The sequence below is a fragment of the Somniosus microcephalus genome, chromosome 3, assembly GCF_052327205.1.
Source record: "Somniosus microcephalus isolate GS21.2 chromosome 3, FLI_Smic_1.0, whole genome shotgun sequence".
Lineage (NCBI taxonomy): Eukaryota > Metazoa > Chordata > Chondrichthyes > Squaliformes > Somniosidae > Somniosus > Somniosus microcephalus.
Window position 1 is genome coordinate 39,516,475 of NC_140989.1, and position 18,148 is coordinate 39,534,622.

The 18,148-nt window shown below is 43.3% G+C and overlaps 2 protein-coding genes across 2 annotated transcripts in view; one reads left to right on the forward strand and one right to left on the reverse strand.

Annotated features, from left to right (window-relative positions):
• Nucleotides 1–170: 170 nt before the first annotated feature.
• LOC147120989 (protein CEBPZOS-like) lies at nucleotides 171–16,913 on the forward strand. Its single transcript, XM_085980196.1, is given in 6 exon segments — nucleotides 171–224; nucleotides 1,226–1,314; nucleotides 14,297–14,415; nucleotides 14,958–15,002; nucleotides 15,594–15,658; nucleotides 15,660–16,913. Coding segments are annotated over 5 exon segments (294 nt in total). The 5' UTR covers nucleotides 171–224; nucleotides 1,226–1,270; the 3' UTR covers nucleotides 15,681–16,913.
• The window catches only part of cebpz (CCAAT enhancer binding protein zeta), a 40,543-nt gene continuing 37,940 nt past the window's right edge, over nucleotides 15,546–18,148 (reverse strand). Inside the window, exons 14-16 of the mRNA XM_085980193.1 lie at nucleotides 16,988–17,046; nucleotides 16,577–16,658; nucleotides 15,546–15,918 (exon numbers count right to left, since the gene is read on the reverse strand). Of these exons, the coding sequence (XP_085836319.1) occupies nucleotides 15,776–15,918; nucleotides 16,577–16,658; nucleotides 16,988–17,046 (284 nt within the window). The 3' untranslated portion in view covers nucleotides 15,546–15,775. The remainder of the gene's footprint in view (nucleotides 15,919–16,576; nucleotides 16,659–16,987; nucleotides 17,047–18,148) is intronic.

Consider the following 18,148-nt stretch of genomic DNA (forward strand, 5'->3'; position numbering starts at 1 on the left):
TTCCTAAACGCGAATTGGGCGACATGGAATCTACTCCAGGACCAAATACAACAATTTTTAGTTTTTTTTCATAAAGTAAAATCAAAGATGTGAAAGGACGCTGACAGCAGGCCAGCACTCTCGAAACGGTCCAAACGCGTTCCTGTGTGTACGGTGTCCCGCGCGTGTGCCACCCGTGACCGCAGTGCGCAGACTCGGAGCCAGCGCTGGGCCGACCTTGGGAGGTAAGGTCCCGCCGATTGTCGCACATCATTAAATAACCGGGCCCGGGGAAGAGAGAGAGAGGTCCGGCATCTCACTGTTGTCAGGGCAACACCCCGGGCTTTGGGTATTCGGGCACCGTGTCTCAGGTTACCGGTGGGTACAGGCCGGGTACGGTGCCTCCGGGTCCAGGGCCTGAGGGTTCTGTGTTGGGTTACAGGTGGGCACAGGCCATGACCTGAGTGTTTGTATCTGGTTATCTTCTTCTTCTTAGGCAGTCCCTCGGAACCGAGGATGGCTTGCTTCCACACTAAAAATGAGTTCTCAGGTGACTGATGAGTCCAATGTGGGACCTACAGTCTCTGTCACAGGTGGGGCAGACGGTGGTTGAAAGGGCGGGTTCTTGGGTTGACGTGCGCTCCTTCCGCTGTTTGCGCTTGGCTTCCGTTTGCTCCCGGCAAAGAGACTCGAAGTGTTCGGCGCCTTCACGGATGCTTCTCCTCCACTTTGTGCGGTCTTGGGCCAGGGTTTCCCAGGTGTCGGTGGGGATGTTGCACTTTTTCAAGGAGGCTTTGAGGGTGTCCTGGAAGTATTTCCTCTGCCCACCTGGGGCTCTCTTGCCGTGCCGGAGTTCCGAGTAGAGTGCTTGTTTTGGGAGTCTCGTATCGGGCATGCGGACGATGTGGCCCGTCCATCGGAGCTGATCGAGCGTGGTCAAAGCTTCGATGCTGGGGATGTAGGCCTGAGCAAGAACACTGACGTTGGTGCGTGTTTGCTGCCAATGGATTTGCAGGATCTTGTGGAGGCAGCGTTGGTGGTACCTCTCCAGTGCTCTGAGGTGCCTGCTGTACATGGTCCATGTCAGGAGGGCGGCTATCACTACTGCTCTGTAGACCATGAGCTTGGTGCTGGGTTTGAGGTCCTGGCCTTCAAGCACTCTCCTCCTCAGGCAACCGAAGGCTGCACTGGCACACTGAAGGCAGTGTTGGACTTTGTCATTGACGTCTGCTCTTGTTGACCGTAGGCTCCCGAGGTATGGAAAGTGGTCCACATTGTCCAAGGCCTCGTCATGGATTTTGATAATCGGGGAGCAGTACTGTGTGGCGGGGGCAGGTTGGTAGAGGACTTTTGTCTTATGGATGTTTACTGTAAGGCCCATGCGCTCATACGCTTCGGTGAAGGTATTGACGATGGTTTGGAGTTCGACCTCAGAGTGTGCGCAAATGCAAGCGTCGTCTGCATACTGTAATTCGACGCTAGAGGATGGGACGACCTTGGATCTGGACTGGAGGCGACGGAGGTTGAACAGTTTCCCGTTTGTTCTGTAGATTAGCTCTACTCCAGCGGGGAGCTTACTGAGGGTGAGATGGAGCATTGCAGCCAGGAAGATCGAGAAGAGCGTTGGTGCGATGACACAGCCTTGCTTGACCCCGGTCCGTACATGAATTGGGTCTGTGGTGGATCCGTTGGTCAGGATCACGGTTTGCATGTCGTCGTGAAGCAGGCAGAGGATGGTGACAAACTTTTGAGGGCAGCCGAATTTGAGGAGGATACTCCATAATCCCTTACGGTTGACGGTGTCGAAGGCTGTTGTGAGGTCAAAGAAGGCCATGTACAGCGGTTGGTGCTGTTCCCTGCATTTCTCTTGTAGTTGACGCGTGGTGAAGATCATGTCCATTGTGCCCCTTAGTGGGCGGAATTCGCATTGCGACTCTGGGAGGAGCTCTTCAGCCACTGGGAGAAGGTGATTGAGGAGGATTCTTGCGATGACTTGCAATCGGACTCGTCACCTTTCTTGAAGATCACGATTATGGCGTCTGAGATCCCCTGGCATGCTCTCCTCCTTCCAAATAAGAGAAATGAGTTTGTATATGTGGATACGGGCTGGGTACTGAGGGTTCATTGACTGGTTAAAAGTGGGTGGGGCTGGATACTGTTATGTTCATTAATAACTAGACATTCTTATTATGAACACAGCTAGCTTCTAGCTAGTTATTTATTCAGTACACTTTCTCTTGGTACAGTATCTGTAGAGGCTTCCATGTGTGCTCCTGTGTGCAGGCTGCCATCTTGACTGTTGCCTTCTGGGTAGCCTAGTGCCTCATGGGTAATGTAATCTTAAACATACAGCTCTACACAGCTCCACCTAGTGTCCACTATAGAATGACATGCTATTGATCACTACATCCCCCTTTCTTTGAGGTTTAACAAAATCAATATCAATCAACTTTCAAGAAAACAATAAAGATAATATCAGTAACACTTTTGTTAGTGCTCTATAAACATAAACATTTTCAAAACAGTCAACACATTTTCAAAGCTTTACATAGACTTAATCTTTGAGTACAATCAGGCTCTTTTACTTCACGTGTGGATCTTCTCAACACGGGTAAGTCTGATGTGTCTTCATGAGATTGTTCTGGCGGTGAATGACAAGATGCAGTTGCGGCATTGTCATCAAACTGGTCTTGAATAGTCTCTTGTGTTTTTAGGAGGGAACGGCGGTTCCTCCTGAGAATCTGTCCTTCCTCAGTTCTAACAGTGTATGACCTTGGTCCTACTTCCTCAAGAACTGTAGCTTTCCTGTTCCATGCATCTGGATCCTCAATCCTGACAACATCATCCTTTGTCAATGGTTTTAGAGTTTTGGATGACTTGTCATAGTATGATTTCTGTTTCAGCTTTAACAGTTGAAGTCTCTGTCTCAGTTCCTCACTTTGCTGTTCTTTTGCACAGCAGGGTAGCGTGGTGCGCAACTTGCGACCCATTAGTAGTTCAGCAGGTGAAGAACCACAGTCTAAAGGTGAGGCTCGGTAGCTCAGCAGGGCGAGATAAGGATCAGACTTGCTTTCTGTCGCTTTCTTCAGTAGCTGCTTGAGAACTTGAACACCTTTCTCTGCCTTACCATTTGACTGAGCATACAAAGGACTGGATGTGATGTGCTGAAAGTCATAATGTGCTGCAAACTGTTGCTAACGGCAATCCTGGGAATTCCATGTCTGGCGAAGATGGATTTCACATGCATTATGACACTGCTTGCTGTGGTGCTTGAGAGCAGTGCCATCTCAGGATAGTTAGAATAGTAGTCAATCACTATTAGATAGTCTTTACCATTTAAATGAAAAAGGTCCATACCAACCTTTTGCCATGCTGCTGTTGGTATGTCAGCTACTATCATTGGTTCCTTTGCTTGTTTGCTTTGGTGTTTCTGACATGTCTCACATTTGCCTATCATGCTCTCAATGTCCTTATTTATGCCAGGCCAATAAACAGTGTCTCTTGCTCTCCTTTTGCATTTTTCAATTCCGAGGTGTCTCTCATGAATCCTTTTGAGCATATCTTGACGTAGAGCCTGTGGAATGACTATTCTGTTCTGTTTTAGTAATAGTCCACTTGCGACACTCAATTCTGACCTTATGTGAAAATATTTTGGACCGGAACCTTTTGGCCAACCATGATGAATGTTCTCTATTACTGTTTGTAATACTGTATCTTTTACTGTTTCTTCTGCTATTTGCTTTGATTTTGTGTCGGACACGGGCAGCGCAGCAGTGACCATACTCACATGAACATCCACGTCTTCTTCAGTAGAGCTCACATGACTCATTGTGGGTGCTCGGGATAGTGCATCTGCTAACACTATGTATTTGCCTGGTGTGTATATCAGTTCAAAGTCATATCTTTGCAGCTTCATCATGAGTTGTTGAATCCTTGGAGACATCTCATTCAGGTTTTTTTTTATGATGGCAACCAGAGGGCTGTGGTCTGTCTCAACTGTGAAGGTGGGAAGTCCATATATGTAGCCATGAAACTTTTCTAGTCCAACTACCAAGCCTAGACATTCCTTTTCAATCTGGGCGTATCGACACTCGGTATCAGTCATAGACCTGGAGGCATAGGCAACAGGCTTCCAATCTTCACCATCTGCTTGTAGCAAGACCGCACCTAGGCCATCTTTTGATGCATCCGTTGACACTTTGATTCTTTTGGTTGGGTCAAAGAAAGTGAGTACAGGTGTGGTTGTCAGCACTGTTTTGAGGTTTATCCACTCTTGTTCATGTCTTTCTGTCCATGCGAACTCATTTGTTTTATGTAGCAGGTCTCGCAGACAGGCTGTCTTGGCTGACAAGTTAGGAATGAACTTTCCAATGAAGTTTATCATCCCCATGATGCGTAGCACTCCTTTTTTGTCAGTGGGTCGGGGCATTTTGAGTATGGCGTTTACTTTTTCCATATCTGGCTCTATTCCTTTACCAGATCGATTATCTCCTAGGAAAGTGACTTCCTGGACGCCAAACTGACACTTGGCTTTGTTGAGCTTCAGTCCATTCCGGCGTATGCTCTGTAGCACTTTAGTCAGTCTCTCATTGTGTTCTTTCAGTGTGGAGCCCCAGATGATGATGTCATCAACATAGACCCGAACTCCTTCCAGACCTTCAATTATGTGTTCCATCGCTCTATGAAAGATTTCAGATGCAGATATTATCCCGAAAGGCATTCTGAGGAAACAATACCTGCCAAATGGTGTGTTGAAGGTACAGTATTTGGTGCTCTCTTCATCCAGTTTTAGTTGCCAAAATCCTTGTGAGGCATCGAGCTTTGTGAAGTATCTGGCACCTGACATTTCACTGGTGATTTCTTCTCGCTTAGGAATCTGGTAGTGTTCACGTTTTATGTTTGCATTTAAGTCCTTTGGATCCATGCATATTCTTAGATCATTGTTCTTTTTCTTTGCACATACCATGGAGTTAACCCAGTCTGTTGGCTCTTCGACTTTCCTGATGACTCCTAGTGTGGTCATTCTGTCCAGTTCATTCTTGAGCCGGTCACGCAGGGGTGCTGGAACTCTTCGTGGAGCATGTACCACTGGCTGAGCATCCTGCTTTAGCTGGATCTTGTAAGTGAATGGTAGAACTCCAAATCCTTTGAACACATCCTGGAAATTATTCACTGCAGAATCCACCGAGTCATCTGGTCTGCTTACGGCACAGTTTATAGACTCTTTTGACCAGTTCTAAGTCCTCACAAGCTTTGTCACCCAGTAGTGAATCAAGCCTTTCAGCCACAACAGAAAACATGAGATGATGCACTTTGTCTTTGACTGTCACTAAGTCTGCATACACCTAAGCTATCTATTTTCTGTCCATTATAGTCCTTCAGTAGTACTGACTTTTTCTGTATTTTGGGCTTTTCTTTCATATTGTTAATGTCACTCATACTGATTTAAGTTTGCTTTTGCCCCAGTGTCCAGTTTCAATGTAACTAATGCTCCATTTATCTGCAGTGGGATCATCCATTTGTCCTCTTTTACTGCATTAACTTTATGTTCAGCATTGTCTATTTCTGAGGGCTGCACATTTTCTGTATCTTTTTTGATATCGTCACATGACACCATTCCTACAAAAAATGTCTCACTTAAATCAGTGTCCTCAATCACATTAACTCGTTGCCCTTTCGTCGTTTTTACTTTTGAAAAGCATTGTTTGGCAAAGTGATTCTTTCCATTACACTTTGTGCACATTTTTCCAAACGCTGGGCATTGTCTTAACTGGTGTTTGTAACCACAGCGTTTACAATTAAAAATTTCATCCTCCGATTGCTTTTCATTTCTGTTCTGCCCACGTTTCTTCCCCTTGTAGGACACAGCACCGACAGCAGCATTATAGTTGCTGTCGGTGCTGTGTCCTACAAGGGGAACAGTTTAAGATAGAGCAACGGAAGGCAAAGGGCATGATCAAGAGGGGCAAAATAGCTTACGAAAACAAGCTGGCGGAAAATATAAAAACTAACTCCAAAAGCTTTTATAAATATATCAAAAGGAAAAGACTGGTGAAAACCAAAGTTGGTCCATTGCAGTCAGATACGGGGGAATATATAATGGGAAATAAGGAAATGGCAGATCAACTAAATGCATACTTTGGGTCAGTCTTTACGAAGGAAGACACAAAAAACCTCCCTGGGATATCGGGAAAAATAGGGACATTGGCAAAGGAGGAACTGACGCAAATCAATATCTCTAAGGATATGGTGTTAAGGAAGCTAAAGGGATTGAAGGTGGACAAATCCCCAGGGCCTGATAACATGCATCCTAGGGTACTGAAGGAGGTGGCCCTAGAGATAGCGGATGCACTAAGGATGATTTTTCAGAATTCATTAGACTCGGGAACAGTGCCGATGGATTGGAGGGTAGCTAACGTTACCCCACTATTCAAAAAGGGGGGTAGGGAAAAAGCAGGTAATTACAGACCTGTAAGCCTTACATCAGTTGTGGGCAAAATGCTGGAGTCCATCATTAAGGATGAAATAGCGGAGCACTTAGCAAATGGGGACAGGATAGGACAGAGTCAACATGGATTTACAAAGGGTAAATCGTGCTTGACTAATCTATTGGAATTTTTTGAGGGAGTAACTGGTAGAATAGATGGGGGAGAGCCAGTAGATGTGGTGTACCTGGACTTCCAAAAGGCCTTCGATAAGGTCCCACATAAAAGATTAGCATGGAAAATTGAGGCTCATGGGATAAAGGGGAAAGTTTTGGCGTGGATAGGGAACTGGCTGTCAGATAGAAAACAGAGAGTTGGAATAAACGGCTCATTTTCTGAATGGCAGGCAGTAACAAGTGGGGTACCACAGGGATCTGTCCTGGGCCCCCAGCTGTTCACAATTTACATTAATGACCTGGATCAGGGAGTCGGATGCAGCATTTCCAAATTTGCAGACGACACTAAACTAGGAGGTGGGGTGGGCTCAGAGGAAGAGACCAGGAAGCTCCAGAGCGATTTGGACAGACTGGGCGATTGGGCGGATAAATGGCAGATGCACTATAATGTGGACAAGTGCGAAGTTATCCACCTTGGGTGCAGGAACGGGAGGGCAAATTATTATTTAAATGGCAATAGATTGGGAGAGGGGGAAGTACAGAGAGACCTGGGTGTTCTTGTACACCAGTCACTGAAGGCGAGCATGCAGGTGCAACAGGCGGTCAAGAAGGCAAACGGTATGCTGGCCTTCATAGCAAAAGGGTTAGAATACAGGAACAGGGATACCTTGCTGCAGCTGTACAGGGCACTGGTGAGACCACACCTCGAGTACTGTGTACAGTTTTGGTCGCCTCATCTGAGGAAGGATGTTCTTGCCATGGAGGGGGTGCAGCGGCGATTCACCAGGCTGATACCAGGAATGGCGGGAATGACCTATGAGGAGAGACTATGTAGTTTAGGGATGTACACACTGGAGTTTAGAAGATTGAGAGGGGACCTCATAGAAGTGTATAAAATTCTGACAGGTCTAGACAGACTGGATGCAGAAGGAATGTTTCCCTTGGCGGGTGAGAACAGAACTAGAGGACATAATTTAAGGATAAGGGCTAAACCATTTAGGACAGAGATGAGGGGGAATTTCTTCACTCAGAGAGTGGTGAACCTGTGGAACTCATTGCCACAGAGGGCAGTGTACGCCAGCTCATTAAATATATTTAAGAGGGAATTAGATATATTTCTACGGGCAAAAGGGGTTAAGGGTTACGGAGAGAAGGCGGGGACGGGATACTGAATTAAAGGATCAGCCATGATCTCATTAAATGGCGGAGCAGGCACGAAGGGCCGAATGGCCTACTCCTGCTCCTATCTTCTATGTATCTATGTATTATCACTCATTACATTCGCATCATTATTGATTTCACTGAAAGTCTTCGCGTGATTTCGAGCTAGCTCGCTGGCTTTGCATATTTTCACTGCATTTTCCAAATTTAGTTCGGTTTCTCTCAACAGACGTTCCCTGACTTTTTCATCATGAATACCAAACACAATCTGGTCACGAATCATGGATGCTTTGAGCTCAGAGAAATTACATGTCTGTGCTTTCAGTTTCAGATCAGTTATAAAGCTAACAAAAGTCTCATTTTGTTGCTGTGTCCGAGAACGGAAGATGTATCTTTCATACGTCTCATTCTTTTTGGGAGAGCAATGTGCATCAAATTTTTTTAGCACATCTTCTAATTTTTCTCTGTTCTCTGCTGGATTAAATACAAATGTATTAAATACCTCTATCGCCTGTGGGCATGCAACCGTAAGCAGCAACGCTATCTTCCTTGCGTCTGGCTTCGTACCGAATCCGATGGCTGCAATGTAGAGTTCGAATTGTTGTTTAAAAATCCGCCAATTGTAGTCGACATTTCCCTCGAGATTCAAACCTCCTGGTGGCTTCAAATTCTCCATGTCGCTTTTCACAATTTTCAGCAGATCTTCACCACCCTGGTACCATGTTATGTTAATTAATAACTAGACATTCTTATTATGAACACAGCTAGCTTCTAGCTAGTTATTTATTCAGTACACGTTCTCTAGGTACAGTATCTGTAGAGGCTTCCATGTGTGCACCTGTGTGCAGGCTGCCATCTTGACTGTTGCCTTCTGGGTAGCCTAGTGCCTCATGGGTAATGTAGTCTTAAACATACAGCTATATACAGCTCTACACAGCTCCACCTAGTGTCCACTATAGAATGACATGCTATTGATCACTACAGATACTGTTTTCAGTTTGTGGTTCTGGGATGAGGAATGCCTGACCACTGAAGGTTGAGAAGTTGGTCATACGGTGGACACTAATCACTCAGTATCTGGTTTTTGTTTTAATAGTTGCCTGGGCACTTAGTAAATAGTTTATTTCCACTTGCTTTAATGCGGTAGATAATTAGTTTAGCGACAGTAGCCAACCTTGTTCATATATGTGTGTTAGTCTTGTATAAGATTGCAGATAATGGGTGAACTTATTTTTGTGGCATTTAGGGGACTACCTGCTGCTGATTCTTTTGTAGCAACTATCTGGTATGCATTTGTAGATTATAACAACAAGCATTGTCACCTTTTAATGAATCAAAATGTCACATGTAGAGAAAGATGCCAAGCAGAAGTTGGGGAAAGTGTTAAGGGTGGTGACAAAGTGCAGTCAAAGAGTTAGCTTTTGAGGATGTCCTTGAAGGTGGTGGTGAGGTGAAGCAAGGTTTAAGGTTTAGAAAGGGAATTCCATAGAGTGGGATTGTGAAGGCTTAAAGCTTTGTCACTGATGTTTGAGAGGGGGGAAGAAAACACACAATAGAACAATGTTGGAAAAGCAGATTGCAAGATGACTCGGGCTGGAGAAGGTTGCAAAGATTGGGGTGTAGCAAGACCATAAGAAGATTTATAAATGAGCATGGGAATTTCAAAATGAATGCTTTGAGAGTTGGGGAGCCAGTGATTAGGTGAACAGTAATTAGCACAGGGTAGGATGTGGGTGGCAAAGTTGGAGTTTGTCTAGGGGTTAGCCGAAGAGGTTGGTGAGGAGAGATTTAGAGTAGTTGAGCCCAGAAGTGATTGTTATCGATCATGGTTTAAGCAGCAATTGGACTGAAGTAGGAATGGAGAGGATGGCATTACAGAAGTCTACATTGGTGGTCTTTGCCACGGACTTGATGTTGAATTTGAAACTCGGTACTCCTACCTGCTCAGGCTACAGGTCCTCATAGAGTCAGAGTTATACAGTACTGAAAGAGGCCCTTCGGGCCAGCCATCAAGCCCTGTCTATTCCAATCCCATTTTCCAGCACTTGGTCTGTAGCCTTGGATGCTATGGTGTTTCAAGTGCTCATCTAAATGCTTCTTGAATGTTGAGGGTTCCTGCCTCTACCACCCTTTCAGGCAGTGAGTTCCAGATTCCAACCACCCTTTGGGTGAAAAAGTTTTTCCTCAAATCCCCTCTAAACCTCCTGCCCCTTACCGTATTGACCCCTCTACTAAGGGGAAAAGTTCCTTTCTATCTACCCTATCTATGCCCCTCATAATTTTGTACACCTCAATCAGGTCCCCCCTCAGCCTTCTCTGCTCTAAGGAAAGCAACCCCAGCCTGTCCAGTCTCTCTTCATAGCTGAAGCGCTCCAGCCCAGGTAACATCCTGGTGAATCTCCTCTGCACCCTCTCCAATGCAATTACATCCTTCCTATAGTGTGGCGACCAGAACTGCACACAGTATTCCAGCTGTGGCCTAACTAGCGCTTTTTACAGCTCCATCATAACCTCCCTGCTCTTGCCTTCATTAGCCGAGGCATAGAATATAAGTATCCCATATGCCTTTTTAACCACCTTATCTACCTGTCCTGCTGCCTTCAGGGATCTATGTACATGCACACCAAGGTCCCTCTGATCCACTGTCCTTCCTAGGGTCCTACCAGTCATTGTGTATTCCCTTGCCTTGTTAGTCCTTCCAAAATGCATCACCTCACAGTTTTCAGGGTTAAATTCCATTTGCCACTGTTCTGCCCATCTGACCAACCCGTCTATATCGTCCTGTAGCCTGAGGCTTCCTTCCTCGCTATTTACCACTCCACCAATTTTCGTGTCATCTGCGAACTTACTGATCATACCTCCTACATTCATATCTAAATCATTAATGTATACTACAAACAGCAAAGGACCCAGCACCGATCCCTGCGGTACACCACTGGACACAGGCTTCCAATCACAAAAACAACCTTTGACCATCACCCTCTGCCTCCTGCCACTAAGCCAATTTTGGATCCAATGTGCCAAATTGACCTGGATCCCATGGGCTCTTACCTTCTTGACCAATCTCCCATGCAGGACTTTGTCAAAAGCCTTACTGAAGTCCATGTAAACTACATCAACTGCACTACCCTCATCCACACACCTAGTCACCCCCTCGAAAAATTCAATCAAATTGGTTAGTCATGATCTCCCCCTGACAAAGCCATGCTGACTATCCCTGATTAATCCTTGCCTCTCCAAGTGGAGACTAATTCTGTCCCTCAGAATTTTTTCCAATAATTTCCCTACCACTGATGTTAGGCTCACTGGCCTGTAATTCCCTGGTTTATCCCTACTACCCTTCTTGAATAATGGTACTACGTTAGCTGTCCTCCAGTCCTCTGGCACCTCCCCTGTGGCCAGAGAGGTTCTGAAAATTTGTGTCGGAGCCCCTGCAATCTCCTCCCTTGCCTCACACAGCAGCCTGGGATACATCTCGTCTGGGCCTGGGGATTTATCCACTTTTAAGCCTGCTAAAACCGCTAGTACCTCCTCCCTCTCAATACTAATTTGTTCAAGTATATCACAATCCTCCTGCCTGATTTCTATGCCTACATCGTCCTTCTCCATAGTGAACACAGATGCAAAATATTCATTTAAAACCTCACCCACATCTTCCGGCTCTACAGATTGCCACTTTGGTCCCTAATGGGCCCTACTCTTTCCCTGGTTATCTTCTTGCCCTTAATATGCTTATAAAACACCTTGGGATTTTCCTTTATTTTGCCCGCCAGTGTTTTTTCATGCCCCCTCTTCGCTCTCCTAATTTATTTTTTAAGTACCCCCCTGCATTTTCTATACTCTTCTAGGGCTTCCACTGTTTTTAATCCTTTGTATCTGCCAAAAAGCCTCCCTTTTTTTCCTAATCCATTCTTGTATATCCCTTGACATCCAGGGTTCCCTGGGCTTGTTGGTCCCACTCTTGACCTTTACGGGAACATGTTGGCATTGTAATCTTTCTATTTCTCCTGCATGATGCATTCACTTAAAAAAGGGTTGAAGAGGACACCAAGTTTACACACCGTTGGGTTCAACCTGAGCAAGCTGTTTGTGAGGAGAGTGGGAGCAGAGGCTAAGATGTGAAGTTTCTGGTGGGATGACTTCATTGTTCTCATAGCAAAGTTAGTAACTGATCTTAATTTTTCTTGAATAAGGAAAAGTTTTAATAATGTTGCTTGTGGGTTGAGGAATTGGGGCCAAGGGGCGGCTTTTTTAAGTGACTGCATCATCAAGGACCTGCACCGAGGTGTGGAGCATGTGTGGCTTGAGCAAGTGGAAGTACTCTACCTAGAATTTTATTCAATGGGCTGTATAGTAGACAAAAAAAATGGAATCATTTAAAAACAATTGAACATATGGAGAGAACTGTAAGTTCTCACTGATTGGATGGGTAGAATGGCCTTCCTCATATGCATCTATTTTGTGACATGCCTGTTTTCTGTGAGAATATGTTTATTTTCAGATGTCACTTGTTGCTTTAGAAGATATAGAATCAAATGTACAGAAATTTGCTCTTCAATGTAACTATGAACAATGACGGACAGGTAAAGACCCTCTGGTCCATAGAGTCCGCCCCACACAATTGTGATACTTTGTGTAGCACAATATATATACTCGACTGCACCCGAAACCATGTGATCTCCTGGGAGAGGCAAAACACCCGAAAAAACCCAGGCCAATTTGGGGGAAAAATCTGGGAAATTCCTCTCTGACCCCTCTAGATGATGGAAAGTAGTCCAGATCACTCTAGCCCTGAATTCCCTGCAGTACCTACCTTCTGTAAGAGGTGATCTCCGGCCCAGCTCTCGCTTGAAGGAATTCAGCGAATCCGCATCCACCGCATGAGACGGCAGCCTGTTCCAGAGGTCCACTATTCTCTGGGAAAAGAAACCCCTCCTGACCTCTAACCTAGATCTGGCCTTACACAACTTAAAATTGTGACCCCTGGTCCTCCTTAACCTATTTAATTGAAACAAACTGTCAACTGGAACACAATCTATTCCCTTCATTATCTTTTAAACCTCAATCAGATCACCTCCAAGTCTACGCTTCTCTAAAGTGTAGAGTCCCAACTCTTTTAGCCTATCTTGATAACTAAGATGCTTTAAACTGGGAATTAGTCCAGTGGCCCTCCTCTGCACCCTTTCCAATGCCTCTATCACCCACCATGTGAGGAGACTAAAATTGGACACAGTATTCCAAGTGCGGCCTGACTAAGGTCTTGTACAAGGACAAAAGAGTATGCCTCGTCATATACTCGATTGCCCTATGTATACACCCTATTTACTCTATCGCTTCACGGCCTTGCTCATGTATCTTTTAAAGATATATGCACTAGAATGCCCAAATCTCTTTCTATCTCCAACTTCTTTAATGCTTTTCCCTGAAGGGTGTATGAATGTTGAGCATTTTTCCTGCCCAAATGCGTAACACTGCACGTATCCAAGTTATACATCATTTTCTAGTCATGAGCCAAATCTCCCAACACCTGAAGATCTGCCTGAAGCAGACGAGCCTCATCTACAGTCCTAATACTCTCTCAGATCTTGGTATCATTTGAAGATTATGCCCCAAACATCCAGATCATTAATAAAAATAAAAAAGAGCAACGGTCCCAACACCGATCATTATTCCGACACCACTGGTCTGCAAACCGATCCGAATCCATCCAGAACTACTTTTTGCTTACATCCTGCTAGCCAGTTCTCAATCCAGCTCAATATATTACCACTAATACCAGAGGCTTCGATTTTAGAGAAGCCTCTTGTGCTGTACCTTATCGAAAGCTTTTTGGAAGGCTAAGTACAGTGTCTACTGGACTTCCCTCATCCACCAACTTTGTAACTTCTTCAAAAAAACTGTTAGTTTTGTAAGACATGACCTTTTTTTGAAGCCGTGTTGGGTGTCCCGAATATGTCCCTCTCTATTCAAGCATTCATATATTGGATCCCTAATTAGTGACATTGCATCTCACGCAAAACTGATTTTGTTCTAAAGCCATCCATCAGCTCATAAACAATGTTATGTTGTGTCCCTTGTTAGTGGAAAGAATATCTGTTGGGTTGAAACAGATTTTTGATACGATCTATAGATTTGTTGTGGCAGGTTCTAGTTCAGTTTTGACAGTCAAATCATAGTGATGAAATTAAATGGTCCCTGTGAATGCTGCTTGTGATATATCTGCAGAGATTCGGCCTAATTTGCTTTTGCTATCTCTCAACCTAACTGTGGGAAGTGACCTTCATTGATGGCATAGCCAAGATCAGTAAATTTGTGAATGGGGAATCATAAATTGGAACCCACATCGGCTACTCTATGGCACAACGCTACACCAGAAAACCAGCCACCCTCACTGATGTGAATTATCATACCGTATCACCATTAGGGACAAGATCTATTGCAAATGACATTTAAAAAAAAAAAAAAAAAAAAAAAAAAAAATTGTATTCTCCTATACCTTGTAAACTACAATATTACAGATAAGCTGTTCATGGACTCTCCTTGTTTCTCTTTAAGAATGGCACCTAAAACTATGGAACCATTGGCAAGGCGGCTCTTTAAGGGAGTTTTATTCTTGGAGGTTGCAGGAGTAGTAGGTGCATACTGGCTGTTTCATAGAATGGATGCCAGTCAAGGTAAGGATGACGGTTACATTTACCCAATATAGCATTCCAACACTTTCCTTCACAGTTTAACCACTGGAAAGTAGGACTGACTCACTTTTGTTCAGTTAGTAATTGAATAACTTGAGATTCCAGCAGAAAAGTATAAATACAATGTACAAAAATAAATGTATGTGTAAAGCTTAACTGGAGTTATTTGAATGAGGCATATAATTGTTATTTAAAATTATTTTCTTCCCTTTTAATGATGTGTGACTTTAATCAATTTTATACAAATTGCTTCTTTCCCTTTTCCCCTCACCCAACAGATGTCAGAATTGCCAAGAGCGATTAGTTTAATCCATACCAGGATTATTAGCTGCTGCTTTCAGCATATGCAGTGAAAAATTGTTAACCTATTAAGATGACATTTTTGGTTTATGCATCCAAGAAAATAAGGAATGTTTTCCACAGGCAAATTAAAAACTTTCGCTCAGTGACTAATTTGTACAGTATTTTATCTCAGCAGTTTAAAATCAAAGTGCCGCTGACTCCTGTATATTTCCCCCTCCCAGAGTTCAGACATACAGTAAACAGAAGGTTTCCCTCTATTTTGGAAGGTGAGTACTGTCCCATTTGTTTGGAGCAGGTTAGAAAGATACATGAGTTTATACTTTAAAAACTTCCAAAATGTTCATAGTTTTAAACAAGTCTTCAAGTCCAGTTTGAAATCACATTTTTAATTGGGTTTGTCAAACTGGGCTTAATGTACCGTAGGATGTATCCATGGAGAGTGAAACATAATGAAGATGGCGTGGAAAGAGGTTTGTTCAGTCTCTGCGAAAAGCAAACGAGGCTCAGTTCTGATGTGAAGTGCTCGAGCTGGTTTGTTTTTAATATCTAGAAATTTTATGCAGAATACATGGACTGTTTTAATCGTGCTTGACAATTCGCACACATGTCACTGCTTGAATTAAGGTACTGGGGTTTTCTGCGCACACCAGTCACATTACCATCTCATTCTGCTTCCATGTTAATCTTTTGATAAAGACACAGTATTAAAAAAAGCACTTTAGCCTTGCACTGCCTTCTCTATCCTTAAAGGCTAGAGAGATTTTTCCTGATGTTAGGCGATTTAAAGAAAAAAAATATGCAGACAAAAATCCATTTTATAATTTATTGATTAAAAATAAATTGTTTACAATTTTCAGTTTATTATAAATCCAATGAGTGGGCAGGAGTTTATGGAATCCGAGAAAAGGATCAGGAAACCTGGGTCCAGCAGACATAACCAGTAACTATGTAAGTACAAAGTCTGTAATGTATAAAAGTTGCTTTGGGTAGCAGTATAGAACAATGTTTTGTTTTATATAACTGATTTAGTAAACATTGTTCATTTCCTTTTGTTTAAAAATCTTTTCTGTTTGTTTTGCAGGTTCTTGGCCTTGAAGTTCTTCTTTTGCTTACGCAGTGTTTGCATGTCTTTGCCTCTGATCCAAGCATCACGATCAGATTCCCACTGTAGCTGCTTAATACCTGGAGAAATAACATGTTTAATATTCAGTAGTGAACTGCCATGAAATTTCCAAATGGAAAAGCTTCTACAATAGATAAATCTATAAGGCTAGTATCTAGCCAATGGGAGAATCACAGAATCACAGAAACCCCACAGTGCAGATAGAGGCCATTTCGGCCCATCGAGCCTGCACCGACACATATCCCACCCGATCCCCGTAACGCCTACACCAACACATATCCCACCCTATCCCCGTAACCCCACGTATTTAATCCCCCTAACACTAAGGGTCAATTTATCATAGCCAATCAACCTAACCCGCACATCTTTGGACTGTGGGAGGAAACCGGAGCACCCGGAGGAAACCCACGCAAACACAGGGAGAATGTGCAAACTCCACACAGACAGTCACCCGAGGCCGGATTCGAATGTGATATGATTGTAATTATTTTGTCAAGATAAGGGTGGAATTTTCATTTTTTACAAATATGTAAATAGTTTTTTCAACATGTTATACTGAAGTAGATTTCAAAAATGGAGTACAACTTGTGATTTTGACTTAAACATACAAAAGTTATTACTTTTATGGAGCCCATAGTAATTCATTGTCTGAAAAGCATTTAGCTTAATTTCTTTATACTGACACTTTCAATTAAGTACTCTACAGCAGCTACTTACTTGCTTTATCTTTGTTTGCCATTGCATTTATGCCAATGTTGTCAAACTTTAATCCTGCATTTTCATCCAGCAGATAACCAAACTGTAAAAGGACAAAAATACATTAAGTTAAAGCCACTGCAACAAATCCATTACAACAATTTTTTCAATCCCTCCTGCATTAAATGGTAGCAGTTGTTTCTTCAGCATCTTAAACATATTTAGATTTAACTGCAGTTAGACTTTGTTCAGAGTTCTAAATGACTTGGAGGAATTCTCCTGCTTCTCGGAAGAATGTTGATTACAAACTAGTGGAGCAGAGTTACATGTGCATACTAAATAAATTGCCTGAACTACAGTCAAGTGCAGCAGGACTATTTAATCTATTGTCACCATAAGTGAATAACATAAAAAGAACAGTGTACTACTCACCTCTTCTGCTGCAGCAAACATATCAGTGTCATCCTTAAAACCCTTTTTCTGTTTCTTTCCTGCAACAGTTCATAGATTTCAGGATATTTAAAAGTAACCCCTCAACAAAAGCGATAGTTAGCTTCGGTTACAGAAATGCACACAACAATTAGAATCTACACGTACCTAAAACTCATGAATCTGAAAAATGACTTTTAAATTTTAGTTCTGTGCAGTGTCAATGAGAACACAAAACAATTTTGCATTTCCATGCTAGTGTTAGAAAACAGGACAGAGTAATGAGATATACAAGGTCAACACAAAAATAAAATGTTAACTTTGGATTACTTAAGTCATTTCACAAAAGTCACCGCTTCTCCCACTCGATCAGATAAGGGGGCTAATATAATCCTAAAACATTAATTTACAACTTCACAAATGTAGAGGACCAATATGGGTTTATTTTTCTTTCAATTACAGGATGCAAGAAAATCAGGCAAGCCAATATTAAAAAGTTGTGACTGTTCTAATCACTTACTATTGTAAGAATTCTCACATTTTGTTGCCCTAACCACTCCTGAAGCTGGTGACTCATGACGTATGGTTCTATAGATGGCAGTAACCCTGGTATCTTACCCAAGATGCTATTCTCTATCTAAGAGTTTAAATGTTGCGTCAGTGGGGTATCCAACCATTGGCCATTAAAGCTGGGTACAACTCTCTACTCTGAGTAATACTCTTCCAGCAGGGATTGTTGGACAATCAGAGCAGCAGGACCGAGTTTAATTCCACGCCGCCCCCCCACCCAACATGGGAGTACAGAGGTCAATTTTTGTAGTGCAAGTGTCTTCCTCAGTAGATCAACTAATTAGTTATTGACTAGGGAAATCTGAGATCCTTCTTGTTGTATAGCTCAATGTCAAATCATGTGGTACATTAACAGTGAACTTTCCAAAGATGGAAACCGACTTCGAACAGCAGAAGAATTAGGCGAGGTGACTGAAGACATTGTCAAAGAAATCGGTTGTGGGCTGGCTCTTGAAGGAGGGCAGAGCTGAATTGGGTGGGGGGTGGCTGCTAAGGCGCAGACAGCTGAAGTCTCCCACCGATAGTTGGAGGTGGGAGGATACAAATGAGGCCAGAGTTGGAAGAACAGGTGGTACGACTGCCACGTAGAACGAG